The 21,306-nt window shown below is 45.7% G+C and overlaps 1 protein-coding gene across 5 annotated transcripts in view; it reads left to right on the plus strand.

Moving 5' to 3' along the window:
- STS (steroid sulfatase) overlaps positions 1 to 21,306 on the plus strand; it is a 140,937-nt gene that overhangs the window by 106,183 nt on the left and 13,448 nt on the right. For all 5 annotated transcript variants that reach the window (XM_055337418.1, XM_055337421.1, XM_055337417.1 and 2 more), the window contains one exon: positions 7,027 to 7,164. In XM_055337418.1, the coding sequence (XP_055193393.1) occupies positions 7,027 to 7,164 (138 nt within the window). The remainder of the gene's footprint in view (positions 1 to 7,026; positions 7,165 to 21,306) is intronic.

Below are 21,306 nucleotides of genomic sequence, written 5' to 3' on the forward strand. Positions count from 1 at the left end.
CATGGGTTATTATTAACCCGAGGAGATAGCGGAGTAGAGCCGTGAAGGCACCCCAGATGGTGGGAGCAGATGCAGGTGCAGGGGATAAATCACACGTGACGACTGTGATGAGGGCAAGGACAGGTTTAATGGAGGGAATCACAACATTATCACAACAACCAGGTACAGCTCAAAATAAGGCTGCGTTTCCGGGAAATGGTGCGAGCTCAGGCAGGAAGTAACTGGAGCGAGAAGCGCCGGCAACGCGGGCAGAGAAGGGGTCACCTGTGCAAAAGCAGCGTTAAAATCCTAAGGCTTTTCCGTTTCTGAGCTGCCCTGATCATCCTGAGTCCACGTTATTAAGTTTACTTCCTGGGAGGAAAAGTCAGGTGTTAAATTGAAAATGTACCCAAATCTCATTCTTGTTGGCAGTTCTTGCAATCCATAAAATGCTAAGCACGTCCTTTTCTTATACATCGGCATTTATTTAACGTTCAGTCACACATACAGGCTCTTCTAAAAGTATGGTCTTCGGACAGGTGTCATTTAGGAGCGTTTTAGAAATTCTGAGGCCCACCGATATACTGAATCGGAGGCTTCCTGTTAGCGTGGTTCCCAAGGTGATAAATCAGCCCATTACAATTGGAAGAACACTGACGTGTGATATGAATGCGCTGGGGAACCTGTGTCCCGCATACAAGGTCTTGATTATTATGTGGGCGATGACCCAGAAGAAGGAAGAACAAAAGACCTACGTGCGTGCCCGAAGCAGCCCAACCAGTGCCTTGGTCTCACGTTGGCCTACCTTGCCGAAGCTCTTAGCAACACGGGTAGGCATGTCTTCTAAACATGTTTGGAGTGAAATCTTCTTGTAGCCCTAGGAGACGTGCAAGTCCGCGAGGTAATTAAAGGGTGATCCCCAACTTAATGGATATGGTGAGTCGGATTGAATCGAAATCAGACAAGATCTGGCGTTGGATGCGTCCGTGTAGATCTCACCGGTGGCCAGGGAGAGCGTCATCCTTGGATTAAAGCCACCAGAGGGATTGTTCCATGGCTCCTCCATCCTCGCCCTCAGGATCACTTGCTGGGGATGACGCGTGGGCCCCCTTTCTCTGGCCCCATTGGTAGTGCAGACGGGGAGCCAGCCTTGTCTCATCACTCAGGCATGGGTATGCGACACCGGCTCGAGTTCACCCGCTCGCCCCCGTTTCCTCGGGGTCCGAAATCATCCTGCACGTTCAGGACCTCCTCGGACCTCGACGTGCCGGCGCCATGTGAGTCATGGAGACCCAGGCAGCATTTCAGGCAATACCCGAGTTAGATCTGATTCTAAGGCAAAATGCTACAACTTCTATTTAACTGTTACAGTATTTCGCTAGCTTCTCTCTAAAAATACCCTCAACTAACAAGTGATAGGTCATAAGAAAAAACATCGAGTCCTCCCCCGCCCCACCCCTGCCCCACACACACACTCCACAAAAGCCAACATATCATATTTGTATCTCTGGTGAGTTAAGGAGTTAATAGTCCAATCTCAGAAATTTTATTTTTGGTCATATACTGTTTTTTTATAGGTAAGCTTTTGAAGTTGCTTGTTTTTTGTTTTTTGTTTTTTTTTTTTTTTGCTTTTTTTGTTTGTTTTTGAAGTTGATTTTATACTGTAGGTAAGTCATAGGTGTTCTTCAGATGCTTCATCTGTGCGGTCTCTTGAGCTCCATGTCATGGAGATGAGGCCCGAAGTGTTGGAAACATTGACCATTTGTTTCACATGGAAGTACTAGGTCAAGTTTACCTGCATTCGATGGGCACTGCTTCCAGCTGACGACAGTAAATCTATTTGCACATTGACCAATCATGTCCCGACGTATGGGATGCTGGCTGTGCTTCTGATCTTACATAAGCTAACAAAGAATTGCCTTTCTAGGGCCACTGACCGCCAGATTTCTCTGTGCCAGCCAAGAACAGGTTCAGGAGAGCACGAGGACACAGGTTAAAGGTAGCTTTCTAGAACAACGTCAAGCATTGTGCAGTCCTAGCCGCCACCAGGTGCTACAATTAGGTGCTCTCATTTATCTTCAGATTCTGACCTCAGTGGGACGATCGAGTCCCATTAACCTGTTGATCAGATAAAAGACTTACTAAAATAGTTTTATGGGGACTCTTTAGGGTTTCCTCATGTTCCCTGGAGCCATGTTGAGAAGGTGGAAATTTTAATTATTCATGTTGTGTGGCTGCTTGAGACCATTTTTTTCTTAATGAGCACGATGCCTCCAAAAGGGTAAAATAGTTTGTTCACAGCGCTTTTTCTCCAGTATTTCATCTGAGCTGAGCTACCTTGTGGAAGAGAAAGCCAAAGCAGCTGAAATCACGAGTCTTCAATTAGGCAAGCCCATTTTTTTAAAACTCCGTTTTAAGAGCTAAGGTGCATTGAGCCGTCATAGTGTGGCCAGTCCCGGGCTGTGTTGGATGCGGTTCTCCTCTTTTGTGCTTCCTGGCAACACGTTCACTATTTTACATGATCATCTGGGATGTAGAAGCAAAAAATGCCACTGAGCAAGCTGGGAAAATAGGATTCGAACCAAATCGGCTCCTACTGGGAGCCAGGAGACAGAGCCCGAGCACTTAGTTCTCTGTGGGAGCTGCTCTCTGGGGCAAGACCTGGAATCTGGCGTGTGCATTGGGAAGTTTTCTGTGTCCTGCGTGGAAGATCACTGCCTGATTCCCAACAGTGGTTTCACACTCGTTCGTGCAGTGAATAAATGGAACGAAGGGACGCTGCTGGATCTAGGCTTCCTCTGGAAGCCACGTTCACACCTGTAGAAGGAAGGGGCCAGGTTTCTGCATTTCCAAGGTGTGTCCTTTCCGCTGACAAAAGTCTGAAGTTCTTCTTTTTGATAAGCCCCCTCTGTTGTCCGCAGTTAAAATAACAAAGTGCTCTTGGAATGGCTTATTTCCTGTATTTGTTTCAGTCAGGGAACAATGTGAGAAAGCTTTGGGAAGAACACATTTCATTTATAAGCTCTCCTGCAGCCCACCGTCGGTAATTCGAAACTATCATCCTGGACGAATTGGTATCATTACACCTTGAGAACCTGACTGAAAAGTCATATTTGTGGACCTCTGACTCCCGATGTACCGCGCAGAAAAAAAAAAAAAAAAAAAAAAGAAATAATACACCAGCATTTGTTCTCACGGGAGATTTCCGTTCAGAATTTTTAGGAGAGAAATAGGTTAGACCTTCCTGGGATCAATCTTATGAAAACTTAAACAGTTAATGGGCTTGAGGCCTTATAAATGAGATTCTGACATAAGACCTAAACTGTATGGGATCGAGAGTGCTTTTTTTCCCAAGGAGGAAATAACTCAAAGGAAATCAGAAACCTGACAGTTTCTGCACAGATTCGGCCAAATATTCCACAGTTTGTGCCTAACGGCCTCAGCTAGATTCCCTTGTATCAATCCCAGCCTGGCTGTACGGGGAACGTGTGATCAAAAAGAAGAAGTCATGACACTAGGCAAAGAATGAGAAAAATTGAGGGGGACTAAGTGAGTATCTTACCATGGTCATTTGGAGTGCCGGGATTTGGAGGAAATCCCCAGGGCGGGTGGCGAGCTGAGATGGGGAAAGACGTAACATGCATCTCAGTAGAAGGAGTCTGGGTAGCAAGTGCACCTGCAGGCTCATCTGGAGATGGAAAGAGCCGGCCGGGGAATTGGTAGGCAGGGGCTGCAGCTGGCTTGAACAAAGAAGACGGGTCTCCAGGAGGCTCTGAGGGCTTGGCTGCTCAGCCATGCCCCAGCCTGTTCCCTGATCTGTTTACTGTTTCCATAGCTCGGCCTTTTCCAGAACATCATTTGGTTGGAATCATATAGGAACTACCTTTTCAGATTGGCTTCTCCCACTTGACAACATGCATCTCAAGTTCCCCCCATGTCTTTTCACGGCTGGATGGCTCGTTTCTCATTAGTGTGGATAACATTCCATTATCTGGTGTGTTAATACCTCATCCCGTCACCTCCTGAAGGGACGCCTTGGTTGTTTCCAAGGTTGTGGCAATCATCAATAAAACTGCCGTAGATATTTGCGTGCAGGTCTTGTGTCCACAAAAGTTATCGTGGATGGCACGTTAAAAAAAAAATTTCTTCTGAATAAATGAAAGGTGAATTATATTTGAAGTGAAGGTGCACGGTTGCACACCCTATTGCAAAGTACTAATTACAACACAAGGGAGTAAAACCTTCAATCGTCTGCTAACTGCTTAGTCTGTATCATTTTACTTAGAACTTGTATGAGTCAAAAGGGCATTTTTTCCTTCAAAGTATAAGTGCGGGTTATATCGTCTTATTTCTTCTCCCTATTTCAACTCATTAAGCTAATTACCATACTCAAAATGATACAGCTGAAATTAGTGTTAGAGCCAAATATCCCCAAGCACACAGGTGATTTGCTTTGCTGTACCGAGTAACACCACAATCAGTGTCTGCCTGATAATGATTTATCATGGGAGACAAATCTAAAATGGCCCTCATGCATCTTTTTCCTTGGTTCTGAGTATGACATTTATGTATATGGTGTGGCTTCTTGGAATGTTTATTATATGAGTTAAAAAATTGAGAACGATTGAACATACCATAGCCGGTGGCATTTGCAATCAAATAGCAAAAATATGTCTTGTAACAAATGACTTGGGTTTTGCTTTTGGTCCGGAAATCATCTGTGCCACCTCCATGGAGGGTTGAGTCTGCAGCCCAACTCCCCCTTTTCTGGACCACATTGGTGAAGTTGCAGCCCCAAAGTAGAGGCCCTGTCCCAACTGGGACGTGACCTACGTGCTTGGTAGGATGTTCCCATATCCACGTATCATTCCTGCTGCAAGGGGTACCTGGCATCCTTGTAAATTGTCAGTTGCTGGGGTTATCCTGCAGTAATGAGGTGGGTTCCCACCCCACACCAAGTCGGGTTCCCGTGTCCAAACTAATGATGCCACACCTACAGCAAGAGTCTGCAAAATGTGTATTACTCACATAATGAGGCTTTCTGAGGGGGAGTACAGTAGCTCCCAGGCTGGTCTGAAAATAGCTTGCGGGCAGCACGAAAGGAGACTGACCTTTCATGGTGGGAGGAGGCAGGAATGGGGTGGAGCATTCAGGGGGAAGCTGCTATAGCTTGAATCTCCCTCCCACAGGCGCTGCAGGGGGCAGCACCCAGGCTTTCTTATTAGCTTGTCGGGCACAAGTCAGTTGAGGACTGGTGAGGCTTGAGAACTCTTAGCAGTCCAACATGAAAAGCAGAGTCAGACCCTAGCACCTCAACCAGAGTGTAACTGTACACCTTAGCTGATGAAATTAAACCAGCGGCATATGAGTATATGGGTCTCTGTGGAGATCACGAATTGTATTTTTTTCTGGATTGACCGTAATTTACTTCTGATCTGACAGCTGACAACAGCTTCCCAATCAGACAGTCTATATTTCAACCTCTTCTGTCTTCAACCGACTTCTACTTTTTTTTTCTAGTGGAAAATTCAGGCATAAATCGAAGTAGACAGAAAAGCACCATAAAATTGCACTTGTCATTGATGTGCAATTACCAGCCACGAACTCATGCCCAGTCTTGTTTGGTCTGTACCCCCATCCTCTCTTTCTTTCTTCCTGTACTAATTTGAAGACAAGCGGTTATTGTATGGTTTTGTTCAGGAATATTTCAGTGCATATCTCTAGTCCCCCCACCCCATGTCTTGTTTACTCCTCTGTGATTCTCATTGAGTCTGTCCACCTAACTGTATCGGATTTGAGAGCCTGGCGTTTGGAATAACGTTTAACCCTTACTTCCTGGGCCTTCAACTTCCTAACTATGGGAGTTTGAGCAGGTGCCCATTCTTACACTGTTGCTCCCAGCTGAGAAACAAAGCCTACACTGTTTACTCATGGGGTTCCGTGTGGTCTAAATAAGAGAGTGTGTAATAAACTCCTTTGCAGGCAGAGTGCTCAGTAGACGGTACCTGTTACTCTTACTGCTTTTGTTGAAACTGAGGTTGTGGGGCAGCCTGGGTGGCTCAGCTGTTAACACGTCTGCCTTCACCAGGGTGTGATCCTGGAGACCCGGGATCGAGTCCCACGTCAGGCTTCCTGCATGGAGCCTGCTTCTCCCTCTGCCTGTGTCTCTGCCCCTCTCTCTCTCTCTCTGTCTCTCTCTCTCTGTGTATGTGTCTCTCATGAGTAAATAAATAAAAAATCTTTAAAAAAAGCTTGGGATTATGTTAAAATGTTGCTATGTGGGGTGGTACCCAGTGTTGAGTATGGGGAATATGATGAGGGCAAGAAAAAGGAAATGATAATGAATATTGTTATTCAGAACAGGTAGCTCTACTATATCTGTTAGTATCTTCTATAAGTATTAAAAGAGGGCATTCACTGTAAAATATTTGTAGACATGTTCACATAAGAACAGCGAGGGTGCGTAGGTGGCACAGTTGGTTAAGCATCTGACTCTTGGTTTTGGCTCAGGTTGTGATCTCAGGTGCCGCATCAGGCTCTCTGCTCAGCATGGACTCTGCTGGGATTTTCTCTCTCCCTGTCCCCACCACCTGCTTGTGCTCTCTCTCTCTCTAATAAATACATGAATCTTTTTTCTTTTTTAAATAACATTGATGGTTTGGTGTTTTGCACTGAATAAGAGAAACTGGTAGGCTTCTCTATATCCTCAGGACCATAGGGCCTTCCCTCTAAATTGCTCATGATATATGGGCCTGATTCTTCCAGAATGCCTTCTCGTGTCTCTGTACAGAATCACTACATGATGCCTAGAGTTTCAAAGGATGCTTGTAGATGACACTTGGTTCAATGACTAAACCTTCTGATTTAGGTTTAAAGGTTTAAAGGCTTTCTGATTACATTGCATCCCCTGTTGGGATCAGTGTGGGGAAAGCTGTGACATACGAGACCATTTCTTTCCTATCTTACGACAAGTCGAGGAGAGCAAATGATCATCCTTTCTTTTGTAAATATGGACCTATATTAAAATTGAACATTTCTCCCCTTCAGGGCAGATCCTGAACGTCCTAGATGAGTTGAAACTGGCTAATAACACCCTTGTCTACTTCACCTCGGATCAAGGAGCGCACGTAGAAGAGGTGACCACCAAAGGAGAAATTCATGGAGGAAGTAACGGAATCTATAAAGGTGAGGAATCTGTGAATCAGGGAAATGCTGACATTAGTAAGCTCTGGCCTCCCAGCTCACCCGTTGGTCACCTTGGCCTTGACCCTTGAGTTTTGATGTTGTCCTCCTACCACTTTCTGATATATAAGACATCACTGTGCCCCAGGCATTGAGCAGGGAATGACCATGTTGCCATTTCTGTTAGGTTCCCAAGGAAATTAAAAGCATGCATTCTATGTCCAGACATTAGAATAAGGCCATTTTCACCCAGTGTAAGTGCAACCTCACATTGGATAGCTGGTTAAAACAGTAAATCCACATGTATTAGTTTCTTGTTGCTGCTATAATAAAATAACACCAACTTCTGCTTCAATCAACACAGTTTGTTAACATATTATTCTGGAGGTCTAAACTCTGAGAAGGGTCTCACTGGTCTAAAACCAGGGTGACACCAGAGCTACATCCTCCTGCAGGCTATGGGGAAGCATTGGTTTCCTTGTCTTTCCAGCTTCTGGAGGCCACCTGCATTCTTTGACTAATGACCTCTTCTTGCATCTTTAAAGCCAACAGTGCAAACTCTCCAGACCTCCCTCTGTCTCTCTGACCTCTGTTTCTGTAACCCTGTGTCCTCCACTCACTCTAACATATGCCTCCCCAAGGACTACTATGATTTTATCTGCCCCACCCAGATTTGCCCATTTCAGAGCTGTTAATCCCGTGTGCATAGTCCCATAGACACTGGTTCTCGGGGATGAGGATGTGCACATCTTTGGGAGGCTGTTATTCCGCCTACCTCAGTGTGCAGCAGTGTTTTTGGCTCATGCTTCATTCCTGACACAGCCTCAGCAAAGCCACCACCATGACCAATCAGCCTAGTCAATGAGGATATTAGATGATCAAAAGTAGATCAGATCTGGCTACTGACCGCTGGTTGCTTGTAGCACGTACACAGTGTGAATACAAGACATACGTAACAACTAATCATGATAGAATGTGGCCCATTTCAGAGACTTAGATGAGAGGGCCAAAGGGGATATCAGTGCTAAGGGTTAGGCCACCCACCTAAATGTGTGGTGGGCGTGGGTTTTTGCACCATGGGGCAGGAGAAGTGGAGGTGACCATCGTGAACCATGGCGTCCCAGCTGGTGGGAGCCACCTGCATAAGGCAACGATAGGCATAAAACACAGAAAAGCAGGTGACTCTAAAATTTTCCTAGCATAAGGTGATAAAGTGCTTTATTGCCCCTTTATAGTCTCTCATATGGGTGTTTCAGAGATTCCCAGGGATGCAGGGAATCCGACCTTATCTCCAAATATATGAAAGGATAATAAATGGTATATTTCCATCTGTTAACTGGTTTAGAAATATTGATTGGGGTGTGTATCGAGCCCTGGGCCTGAGGCAAAAATAAATACAAAATATGGTCTCATAAATATACGATAAATATAAAACTCAAGGTCAACCAGTGGGTGGGTGGGTGGGTGAGTGAGTGGGTGGGAGCAGAAGCCTAGACCACGCAATTTAATATTTACAGGCACAAGACATAGTGATGCATACAGCAAGGAGAGCCCCTGGAGGCCCCGGGAGCCCCGGAAATGTTTCCAAAGTGGGCACAGCTGGAAGCAGGCAGCCACAGTGCGTGCTTGCTCTCCTGCACTGCCTCTAGCTCTTTATGCTCTGCCAGTGCTCCCCCACGTTAGTGCTGGGACTGAGAAGCAGCACGTGGGTCACACCGTGTCACAGAGCAGCAGAGCCAAGAGGGCAGCGCGTTCTCTATCCCGAGGGTAGCATAGCTTGGACCTCGGTTTACACCTTCGTACGCGTGTCTGCTTGCTCGTAACTTCTGGGCACCTTGGGGCAGGGACCTTTCTTACCCTTTTGGCTCCCCAGAAGCTAGGACAGAAGGGTTCCTGGCCACGGCGGCCCGGATGACCCTACAGGATGTGCTACCTCGCGGGGTGAGCACGCGAATGCTGTTTGTCGCGGGTCATGCGAAGGAACCAGCGTGGGTCACCTGCGCGGGGTTAACCGTCCCGGGCAGCCGCCCTGTCGGCCAGCCCTCCCTCTGCTTACCACCTTATTTTAGCCTAGGGAGAAAACTTACAGTCCCGTATAGTAAGATTAGTTGTATCCGCTGTATTTCAGGGAGGTTATGGCCTGTGCGGAGAGAGCTGTTTTTATTTTATTGTAGAGATGACAACGTCTCTAAAGACGGAGTTACAGGTTGCATTGCATGCACGCGGTCACCTTTTCATTTATTCTTCTGCTGGAGGCCTGTGACGTTCCCAAGTAGGTCAGCAGCTGCCGACCAGACACGTTCGTAAATCACAGTAACGGAAGCGGTTACAAAGCGATACGTTATTTAAGAAAGTCACACCTATGACTGCTGCGGGGCCTCGTTCGGGGAGATGACCAGATGACCGCCTGCTGAGGGATCTCGGGATGCCTTATGAGCAAGAGGAGGAGGTGCTGTTAGCATTTTGCCTCGACAGTGGACTCTCGAAGATATCAGCGGTGTGGGTCAGAAAGAGCGTGTCAAAGGTCCCAAACGATGGTCGCAAACCAAGGTCATCCTACAGTCCCAGCAGCATGTCAGGAGCCACTGTTGTGATTTTCTTTTTTAAAAGAAACATATTGGATGTGTTAGCAATATTTCACTATTTTGCTTGAGTGCTAGAAATACCACCAGTGTGTGACACTGTATTAATATCTCGGCCGCTACTCTGTTGCAAAGCATTATCCCTTTGTCAGATTTAGTTGAAATCAGGCTCACAGTGCAGCATCGTTAAAATGCGCTGCCCCTAAAGAAAGATGCGGCTTCCTTCTAGCGGCAGGAAATGACCCAAGACTCTTCTCAATGTCACATCTCGTTTTGTAAAGCTGCAGACTCCCAGCACACTGGCACATAGAGGAATCACGCTGTTTAAACTCCCTGATCAAAAAGAGCATCTTTTTCTGAGCAGTTAATGATTTTTACTCTCCATCAAAACCTCTCGAAAAGACGTGTCACGTCTAAGCTGGTGTTAGTGCCGTGTCACCCAGTCAAATCTGCTTCCCTAATGAAATCTGCGGGTGAATTTGATAGAATGGCTACAGTTAAATCACCCTTATCCGGGACTCCACACGATCTTCCTTTTAATCACAGGGACAGAAGTTCATTTGAAAAAAAAACAAGAATTTAAGATTACAGGGGTGAGGGAATAGTGACACCATTAATACCGTCTCTCATTTAAAAAAAAAAAGGAAATGTGTTTGCAGCATGAATTTCTTGTTTAGATCTAGAGGTGGGTAAACTGTGCCGGTCAAAAGGCTGTTGCATAAAAGGAAATGGAGACATAGAAGTAGGGTCCGGCGTGGACTTTGAATATGACTCTAGTGAATTTGTAGCAATCTTGGCAGTGTCTTCATCCTCACGGCTCCTGAAATACTTACTTCTGAGAACCTCCTAAATCAATTTTCGTTCCACTGACCACATGTCAACCTAATACAACTAGTCTACCAAGGAATAATCCGTGTTCGCACATAAAAATTCAAGAAGCATGGGCTCCATGAGCGTGTTTAGTTAACCTGACAGTGTTCCCATACTGAGGTATTAGGATTTTCACCAAGAGCAAGATAAATAAATGAACAACAAAATACCATAACGTTTACATTGGCCTGTGACCGCTTATAGCTGTTAAATGTAAAAATTTCACCAGGGCTGTTAAAATATTGAAACTGTGCACGTTGCTAATTTGAGAGTGGGGATTAGGCATCAGTGCTTTAGGGGAACAGAGGGTTTAGGGTCTCCGTGCGATCCTCAGCTGTCTCCAGGAAGCACAGACTGTGGCTCTCAGCTTCTGTGACTGGACCCCGGGCAGGTGTCGGGTCTGCTCACATGAGACAGGAGGAGGAGTCCTGAAAAGGCCGTCTTCATTCTACACCCCCACCCGGATCAAGGCAGTTTAACCGGAGCTCAAAGCAATAGTCCTACAAATTGTGGTTCTCGTGTGGAAGCTGCAACTGGCCCCGCTCAACCTCAGCTGATGTCTGAGTCAAGGTTTGAAGCCCTTGGGGTGCTTCTTGCAGAGATAGGTGTAAGCAAAGTCATGGAAGCTTCTTCTCAACCTGCCAGTTCTGGCTCTTTTTCCTTCTTTGACCTGCCTCTCAAAGGTGGGGACCTCTGGGGCTCTGTCCTGCACCCCCTTCTTTACCTATACATACACCCTACGTGATCGCATCCAATCCCACAACCTCAGGCAGCATTTGAGTGCTGGTAACATGCACAGCCAGCCTCGACCCTGGCTGCGAACCCCAGACTCCTCCATCCAGCTGGCCGCATGATGCGGGATATCTAGGTAGATCTATCCTAATGAACGATCCATGGAAGAGATCATTTTCCCCAAGACCACATGTCTCATGGACTAACCGATCTCATTGATGTGCACCAGTCTTCACTCAGGGATTGAACCCCCAAAGCTGAGTTCTTTGAGCCCCCAAAGCCTCTTTCTTTGACCTGCCCTGGATCTTCTATTCCAACAGCATGTCCTATCAACCTTTCCTTCTGAGCATACCTGAAATTGACCCACTTGTCTCATCTCCAGCCATTACAGCCTCCTCTAGGCCAGCATCACCTCCAAGTCATCTCCCCAGTGGGTTTCCAGGTGGTCTTCCAGGTGATCCTTCTTTATTGTCAAGCCGTTCTCCGCCCAGGCACCTGGATGAGCTTAATAATCGCACGCTCACTGTACTGTATTGAGGTTCCCAGAGCTGCCACAAGATACATGCCTTACAAACAACAGAGGGTTATTCCCTCTCTCACTTCCGGAGAGCAGAAGTCCTAAACCAAGGGGTCAGCAGGACCGTGCTCCTTCTGAAGATCTTCCCGGAGGATCTTTCCTTGCCTCCTGGGGGTCGTTAGCAATCCTTGGCTTTCTTTATCCTACAAACGCATCACCCCAATCTCTGCCTCCTCTGTCTTCACAAGCCTTTTCTTCCTTTCTTAAAACACTCTGCTATATTCCCATCCACTGAGAATAAAATATGAATCCTGCACCTTGGTGGTACATGGTCCCACCATGACCTAGAACTGCTCTATATTCCCCATGCCTTTCTGGTTTGTTTTGGGGTTCCGAGACACTTTAATCCTATTCCCACCATAGGGCCTTTCCATTGGGCAGTTCCTTCTGATAAGAAGCTCATCCCCTGGTGTTTGCTTACATTTGAGCCTTCCTTCACATGCTGTGTCTGTAGGATCTCCCTGGACCACTCAATTCAAAACTTCTTGTCCCTGCCACCAGATACTCAGCACAGCACCTTATTATCATTTCTTGTGCATCTGGTATGTTGTCTGATTATTAATCTGTGTGCTCATGATCTGTCTCCCTTCTTATAGTGTAAATCCTGGGGGAGCAGGGATGTGGGGTGCCTTAGTCACCTCTCTCTTTCCTACAATAACCACACCGTAGATGTTCCACAGACACTTGCTCAGTCAATAGCCATGTCCCAGATTTCTCTTCCTTCTGCTCTCAGTACCACACCCAAGCATCTTCCACTCCCCTCGCCCCACAAAAATACCCTTCTTGAGCTGGGACCAGAATAACTTCCCGAATATTTTCTTATAGTTAAGCTTAGAGCTTTCTGCTTCTTTCTCAGAGCAGAAGAGTCTCTGTAGTGTTGGGAAGAGATCAGTTAGATTCTCTCTGGCTTCATTTCCATTCCTCTCTCCAACCAAGGTCACCCTGAAGGAGACTCTCCCCCTACCTCCCTTTCACTCTGACTAAAGGCAAGTCATAAATGTCAATGGAATGGATAAATTAACTCTACCGACGGTGTCTGCAGAAGCATATTTTTCCGAGCTGTTCAAGAATGTAGACTTTCCCCATGTGCAGAAAAACACTTTCAAAATTCCCTGACACCTGCGTGCGAGGCACTGCCACTCGTGGCATTTCTCCTTTAAGTGCAAATTCCAAAAACAACCAATTTGCCTTTTGTCTGTACCTCTTCCGAGTTGCTTCCTAGATTTGCTGGATTTGGTGTGTCTTTTCCTCGTGCAGTAACACAACTTTCAGAGAGCAGTTGATGCGTTTGTTGTGGGAGGGAGAAAAAATAAACAGCGAGAGGGTCTGCTGGTTTATTAGAAGGTGGTTGTCTAACGTTCAGGTTCTGTCTTCAGATTTTGACAGGTGTTTTCTTCAGCTTCCTCAGAGTAGGCACAGGTGCCCGGCCTTGCTGGTGTGGGATTTAGTGTGCCGGGAGGCATCTGTGGCCTTTTCACCTTTGAAAGAAGATCGCGTGGTATCTTCATTTATGAGTGCCCTTGCTCAGTTATGTCCGACAATAAGCACTCATGTATTGACTCCATACATTATACCAGACATGGGGCTGGCTCCTAGGGCATAAAGGCCAAGGTTTAGGGTCTCTGACCTCTTGTAGCTCATACTCTGATGTTGACGTGCGGATCTACAGAGAGATTTTCTGAATAACGAACTGCTAAGGGAACACTCAGGAATGGACGGTGACAAGTCGTCAGCCCAACCTGGACTTCGGAGAGCCTCCCAGGGGCAGATGACCTTTTGCAGGCTGATGTTTGTAAGTCTTGGCGAGGAGAGGAAAAGTGAGCAATTCATTTTAGGTGGGAGTGAGATGCTTACAGTGAGCACAGAAGCAGCTCGGTGTTGCTGGAGATGAAAGAGTAAACAAGGAGTTTCAGGTGCTGAGGCTGATGAGGTATCCCGCATCCAAGTTAGCATGTGCAATAGGGATGTGTTAAAAATAACCATTGCCGTTCGAGTAGTGCTTAAAATTGCATGTGAATATCACCCAAATGCAGTATAAGAAAAGGGTAGAGGCATGCAAACAAGACTGCGTATCCGCTCCCTCATGTTTAGAGCTGGAATAATATGACTGTTATTAGAGGAATATCATGAAGAAATGTTGCAAGGATTAACAACTCAGTGCATATGCAGAGTGTTTGCAAGTGCACCTAGTACATGCAAGGTATTACTGTCATCCATGAGAGCACAAGATCTGGGATGGCGCAGGTGTGGTTTTACTCTCTATCCACAGGACCTACAACACTGCCTCATATTTTCTGACTGAATACATAACTGAAAGAAAAATACTTGAGCTTCGATTTGAAGGTTATATAGTTTGAGTACATGGAGACAGGAATGGGAGAACATGGCTACGTTGGTAAATCCAGTGGTGTTGGCTGCCGATTGGATACTGGGTTAGAGAAAAGAGAAGACATTCAAGATGTGTCTTGTGCGTTTGGCTTGCATGGTTGTGTAGATAGATACAGATTGTCTTTATGAATTTAGATTCATGGGCAGAGAGCTGTGTTTTGTTGGGTTGTGGAGAGGTGTAGGAGATCGTTTGGTGTAGGAAGAGAAGAGGATCAAGGACCAAGCTCCGAGGAACTTGAGATGGACAGTGATGATATCATAAAGACAACGTTGACAGATTTGTGAAATAAGAAAAACACCAGAAAAAGAAAAGATTCAGGAAAGGCATGCTCAGCTGACATGAGTGCTGCTAAAAAGCCCAGTAAGATGAGCACACACAGTCTATTGCATTTATCACCCACATGATGCTCACAGGTATGTTTTTGGTAGAGAGGCAATGGGTAGAGGCCGGATGGACGGAAGGGTGGGAAAGGAGGAAACTGTATCGTGTTCTTTTGAGAAATTTGTGCAGGGAGGCAGGCTGTAGTGAGCAGGGCCTCATCATGGGAGAGGTTGGAGCATATGTGATGATCTGGGGTAAACTTACATGGAGAACTTAGCATCAAGGCATGGGTGAGAAGGTCAAATTGCTGAGAAGATCAAGATTTATGGAAAACAGATACATTTCTCATTGAGGGCTGGTGTCTTCCTGGGGACATGTCAACTCACGTCAGAGTTTGCACAGGTCCAGGATGTGGGCAAGAGTGTGATGGACAATAGTGTGTCCGTGATCTGAGTCAAGCAGTCAGGAGCACATAGATGGGGTAAGATTACTAAGCACCCGGGACACTGCAGTGCCATTCGGAATGATTGAGACGACCCACCTGAGCAGAGAAGAGAGCTGCAGAACGAGAAAAGCCTCACTGCCGAGACGGAAGGATTTCATTGTTCTGCTTTCATTTGGCAGAATGTATGGCCGTGATACCACAACGTTAAATACCGCAGTGTGGACACAAGGTTGCAAAAGCTGTATCAGGGGGCAAGGTTCGTGTTTGAATGACAGGTGTTTGATTTACCCATTTTTGAGCCGGAGCCAGTGGTAGTGATGCGGTGTAGTGTGCTCCATGCAGAGGGAGGCTGAGGTTGCATGGCGGAAAAGTGGGAGAACAGTGGGAAGGATGTGGTGGTGGTGCACATGCTGAACTCTGGGCCGGCGGAGAGTTGAGGTATTTCACGGTGATGAGCTCATTGTCCTGGATGACATGCAAGGTGAGGGTCTCCTCTGAGTTTGGTAAGACTCTGGAGGACACAACTTCAGGAATGCAGTTGACAAGGGAAATGAAAAGTCCTAGCAAAGTCGAAGGACAAAAAGAAGGTTGGAAATACGAATTTCTCAGCACGCTCATCTACAGGATAGTATTTTATTTTCCCCACCCATACTGTTCATTGGTTAATCCATTATTCGGGGACTCTGGGTGGCTCAGTGGGTTAAGCATCCGCCTTCAGCTTGGGTCATGGTCCCAGGGTAACTGCGATCGGGTCCTGCGTCAGACTCCCTGCTTGGCAGGGAATCTGCTTCTACTTCTCCCTCAGCCCCACCCCTCTCTTCATGCTTTCTCTATCTCAAATAAATTTTTAAAAATCCATAATTTCATTCATTCGAGAAATATATTGGCCGCTGTAATTTGGACAGGATTATGCTGTGGCCGTCAGTTGATTAAGCAGTGAATTACAGTTTGTTTTCAAGCACCAGTGGTCCCGCTGGGATGATACGATGTGCACAGAATTGATTGTCAGGCATCCCATAAACAAGGGACTGGAAACATACTAAGGAAATGGACGGTAGGAAAACATCTCCTGCGGTGGTGGTGGTAGGAGGCTTCATTAAATAGGGAGGAACATCATGTTGTCCAGGCTTTCAAGGATGTGTAAAGCCATTTGGCGCTGGGGGAAAACCCTGGCAAAGCAGACATGCAGACATCCAGACACGGAACTCTCTAGAAGGCAAGAGGGGATGAGCTGTTTCCTGAGGACACTTAAGTGAGACTTGGCTCTACGAAGGTGTGATGTTATAGAGGTGGATCAGACCCAGGATGCAGTTTGCTGTATGTTCTTGGCCAAGACGCGTATTTCAGTTCTTCATCTCGCAAGAGATATTATAAGAAGGTGTTCAGTTGAGTGAAAAAAATATGTTGTTAGTAGAGGCCTCATCGACATTTCCCCTCAACGGCGTAGGAGTGAGTATCGTGGAATAAGATTTGGTTGCTGCGCTCACTGGACTGCACAACCTAAATTCGGTAACTCAGGGCAGGGCTTGGTGAACTGTGGCTTGAGGACTCCACAAGTGGAGCCCGATGCCTGATTTTACAAATAAAGTTTTATTGAAACACAGCGGCACTCACTCTTTGATGTCTGACCACAGGACAGCGTTGATGAGTGTTGGGAAAGCAACCTCCAAACTAAGCTGTTTCCGATGTGGCACTTGAGAGAAGTTGTCCGCCAACCCCTTCACAGAGGGGTTAGTGGTTTGAGGTCGTCCTTAAGGACTTACGCTTGACTCCTCAAGCTGTGTCAGTTCATTTTAAGAGTGTTTTCCTATGCTTTGCCCCTCTTTGGAGCCCTGACATCAGCAGACTGGTGCTCTTTATTTTGGCCTCACATTAGGCTAATAGAACCCAGATCCTTCCGTCATATCTCCCATCTGTAATTTGTAGGGTTTAGTGCCGTGAATGAATAAATCAAGAAAAGCGCAAAATATAGAATGTTGGACAAGAAAGTACTGAGTGCAAATTGCACTCCTCGCACGCACCACCGTGGTTTGTGCGGATCGGGGGAGCCCGTGTTTTGTGGGCATGGACATGCCCAAGGGGAGACACATGGTGAAGAGAGTATTTCATAAAACTCTGTGCCCGGATCGTGCATAAGAAACGCTGGCATGAGCTCTTGCCACTGAAAGTGACTTGACCTGCCGGGTGGCTGCATTCGAGGGGGTAAAGTTAGAATCCTGGCTTGGAAGCAGCTGTTCCTGACAAGAGTCTCGTAGTAAACGGTCGAATTTTCTCTGCACTTTTCTGGACAAACACTGCCGTCGTTCGTCTATGACTTCTCATCGTGGCAAAGCACCATCTAGACGTTAAACATGTGACTTTGACAATTACTTGACCAAATTTTAAACTGAGACCTTGTGTTTTGTTCTCTGCTCATATATTTTCAGGGGGAAAAAAGCAGGTTTCTTACCGTATGTTTGTTTTTTCTCCTGGAAGCCACCTCCAACTTTTCTGCACTTCCTTCTCCTTTGTGCCCCAAATCAAGATGCTGTTGAGTCAGGGCCGGTGTTCCCAGGTACCCACCCTGTGCTGTTGATTCCCAGTCAGAGGGAACGGTGGGGTCCTCTGAGCTGTCGTTGGACGCCTGGACTTTCTGTGTTCCCTCTGGGATTCTGAGAATCGGGAAAACCTAGCGTTCAGTAACCCAGATTCTGGAGCTCCACCTGGTGTTATTGCTTGCTTGTGGTGTCGCCTTGGCCAGAGATGTCCTTGCCGTGATGTAGGGCACCTACGTTGCAGAAGGTTCATGGGGAAGGAATGAGAATAAAAACATAACTACCCTGTGATCCAGCAACCGGACTTCTGGGTGCATATCCATAGGAAATGAAGTCAGAATCTTGAAGAGACATGTATGCCCCATGTTCACTGTAGTGCTTTTCCAAGGCATGGAAACTCTAGCCAAGACATGGAAAGGTTGGGACTTCTCAGTCCCACTCACATGTGGACTTGCAGCCAGGTGAGCCCTGGCTACCCAGGTAGACCTTGGACTTGCCTTTTCCCTTGAAGAAGATACATCTGTTAACTCCTGGGGAGATAAAGGAACGTGGCCACTGTCATAGTTCTTCTAATCCCATGGTTTGGATTTGTCTGAGTTACTAAATCCAGCCCACCTGTGGTCTTCTTCCAGCAGTGTACAGGCAAGCCAGCTCCAGCTCTCTCCTGCACCAGAGATGAAGTGGTACTGAGGAATTGTGCACATTCACCGGCTTTGGTGTTGCACAGAGCTGCATTTGTATCTGCGCTCTAGCTCACTAGATCAGTGACACTACATCACACTAGGTCACACTAGATCAGTGACCTTCCGTGTGCAACTTAGCTCAACCCCTTCAGGTGTAGCTATAAAGAGCCCACATCTGTCAATTGAACAGCGATGGTACCACCACTGTGGGTAGGTGTAAAGGTTCAATGAGATGAAATGCATATTATAGGCCATCAGATTTGGCTTCTGTAGATGGGGAGTCATAGTAGTACCCTCGTGAGATGTAAGGACTTAGTGATGAAATGCATATCATCGTCCACATCACATAGTGCATGATCAATTAAATTTAGCCATTAGAAACAGTACCTATAGGGCGCTTGGGTGGCTCAGCTGGCTAAGCGTCAGCCTTTGGCTTAGGTCATGATCTCTGAGTCCTGGAATTGAGTCCCGTATCAGGCTCTCTACTCACTGGCGAGTCTGCTTCTCCCTCTCCCTCCACTCATCCTCACCACTTACACATTTTCTCTCTCTCAAATAAATATTTTTTAAAAACTTTAAAAACAGTACATATAAAACCATGTACAGTAATTCATATTGTCTTCTCTGATGTGATCTAGACCATGCCAAGTACTTAGTCAACTTGGGGAACACACATATACTTATCTACATGTGTGTATTTAGTAGAATTTTTACTTTGGAATCAGCATAGACAGTATTACAAAGGTATTAAAGATAGTTATTGCTTTCCCTGCACCCGGCCTCCGCTGATGTTAACTTTCTGCATAACCAGTTATTTGTCAAGAAATTAACCCTGGTGCACCACTGGTAACTGAACTATATACATTTTCCTCTAACGCACTTCTTCATTTCAAGATCCAATCTGCAGTGCCACATTGCATGTAGAAGATACATTTTTAAAGGATTCTTTTTGTGGTACTTTGATCTACCTTCTGATTTATTTATTTTATTTTATGTTAACCAGTGGCACAATAAATACATACACCACCCATTAATTAGATAAGATGTTTTGTTACATAGCAAGCTTATAAAAATATATATTTATTCATTTCTGAGAGAGACGGAGACAGAGGTAGTGACAGAGAGCCAAAGTGGGGAGGAGAGGGAGGAGCAGACTCCCCACAGCAGGGAGCCCAACGTGGAGACCCTGGGATCATGACCTGAGCCAAAGGCAGACGCTTAGCCAACTGGGTCACCCAGATGCCCCTACTTTGTTGTTCTTAAGTTTAGAGTGAAATTATAGGAGACTGATCTAGTAGAAGGGTAAACATACAAATACCCTGAATTTTTATCTAGAAGGATAACCATGAAGATTCTATAAGCTTGATCTAGTAGGATAGTCATGTGCATATTCTATGAGCTTGATTCCATAGAAGGATAAATGTGAAAATTATATGAGGTTCATCTAGAAGGATAGTCCTGTGCATATTCTATGAGCTTCATCTCATAGAAGGATAAACAAATGAAAATCTGAGTTCGATCTCATAGAAGGATAAACAAATGAAAATCCTATGAGGTTCATCTAGAAGGATAGCAGGTGCACAGTCTATGAGTTTGAACTCGAAGAAGAATAAGATTGAAGTCTAGGAGTTTGATCAAGTAGAAGAACAGATTTTTTTAAACATCCCACAAGCTTGATCTAATGGAATAACAGGTGAGAATTCTATGAGGTTCATGTAAAAGGAGAGCATGTGCATATCCTGTGAGCTAAATCTTACAGAAGGATAAACAGATGAAAAATCTGTGAGTTTAATGCAGTAGGATAAGCAGTTGAAAATACTCTGAGGTTCATCTAATGGAAGGATAAGCAAGTGAAAATTGTATGAGGTTCATCTAGTAGAAGGATTCGCATGTGCATCATCTGTGAGATTGATCTCGAAGAATAAACAGATGGAAGTCTTTGAGCTTGATCTCGTAGACGGATAAGCAAGTTTAAATTCTGTGAGCTTGATCTAGTACAAGGACACAGAGAGGAGAAGTGTATGAGCTTGATCTAGCAGATGGATAAGCAAGTTTAAATTCTATGAGTTTGGATAAGCGGGTGAAAATCCCATTATCTTGTTCTGGTGGAAAGGTAAACAGGTGCATATTCTAAGTTTCATCGAGTAGAAGGCTAAGCAGGTGAAATGCCGTGAGCCTGATTCGAATAAGCAGGTGAAAGTTCTGTGATTGATCTCACAGGAGGGTAATCAGACTAATTCACATGTTGAGATTCCCCCTGTAGCTCACTCAGCTATCGACAGCTGGAATAAATTATGGCAGATGATTTGAACTTCCCTATTCTTTGATGTGGTATCTGTGATGCAAGGGTAGCAGTATTCGTCACATAATTACCTTAAGATCATGTTGAAAAGATGTACCGTGATACTTCTAACTTCTCATGGAGGCCGTTATAGAAACCGCCAACTATGATGTGAATTTATTTGTGGATTTTCCCTGGTGTCTGTGCGCACAAAATATTCACTGCCTGAAGCTTAAAGATCTTGCTTATGAGAGGTGTTCAGTCTATAGTCATCAGCTCCCATTGTGGTCAGAATTCAGCGTGCCGTCATCAAAAACCAGCAGGACCAAGTGAAGCTTTGCCGCAAGATCCCTTAAACCTCTGTCTCCCTCAATCCATTTTTAAAGTTTAAACAAGCATTTACATCCTTTGTTAAGCAGGCATCGTTTGCATGCATTCTGTACCTGCCATTTGCATCAGGGTTCTCTTTCAGTTCTTCAACTCTTTAATTTTTCTTCTAAAGTTTGAAAAGGTATTTTTTTTTATTTTATTTATTTATTCATGAGAGACACAGAGAGAGGCAGAGACACAGGCAGAGGGAGAAGCAGGCTCCATGCACATGGAGGGAGCCTGATGTGGGACTCGATCCCAGGACCCCAGGATCACACCCTGGGCCAAAGGCAGGCGCTAAACTGCTGAGCCACCCAGGATCCCTGGAAAGGTATTTTCAAGCAGCTGAACATCCATCCTCC

The sequence above is a fragment of the Nyctereutes procyonoides genome, unplaced genomic scaffold, assembly GCF_905146905.1.
Source record: "Nyctereutes procyonoides isolate TBG_1078 unplaced genomic scaffold, NYPRO_anot_genome, whole genome shotgun sequence".
Classification (NCBI taxonomy): domain Eukaryota; kingdom Metazoa; phylum Chordata; class Mammalia; order Carnivora; family Canidae; genus Nyctereutes; species Nyctereutes procyonoides.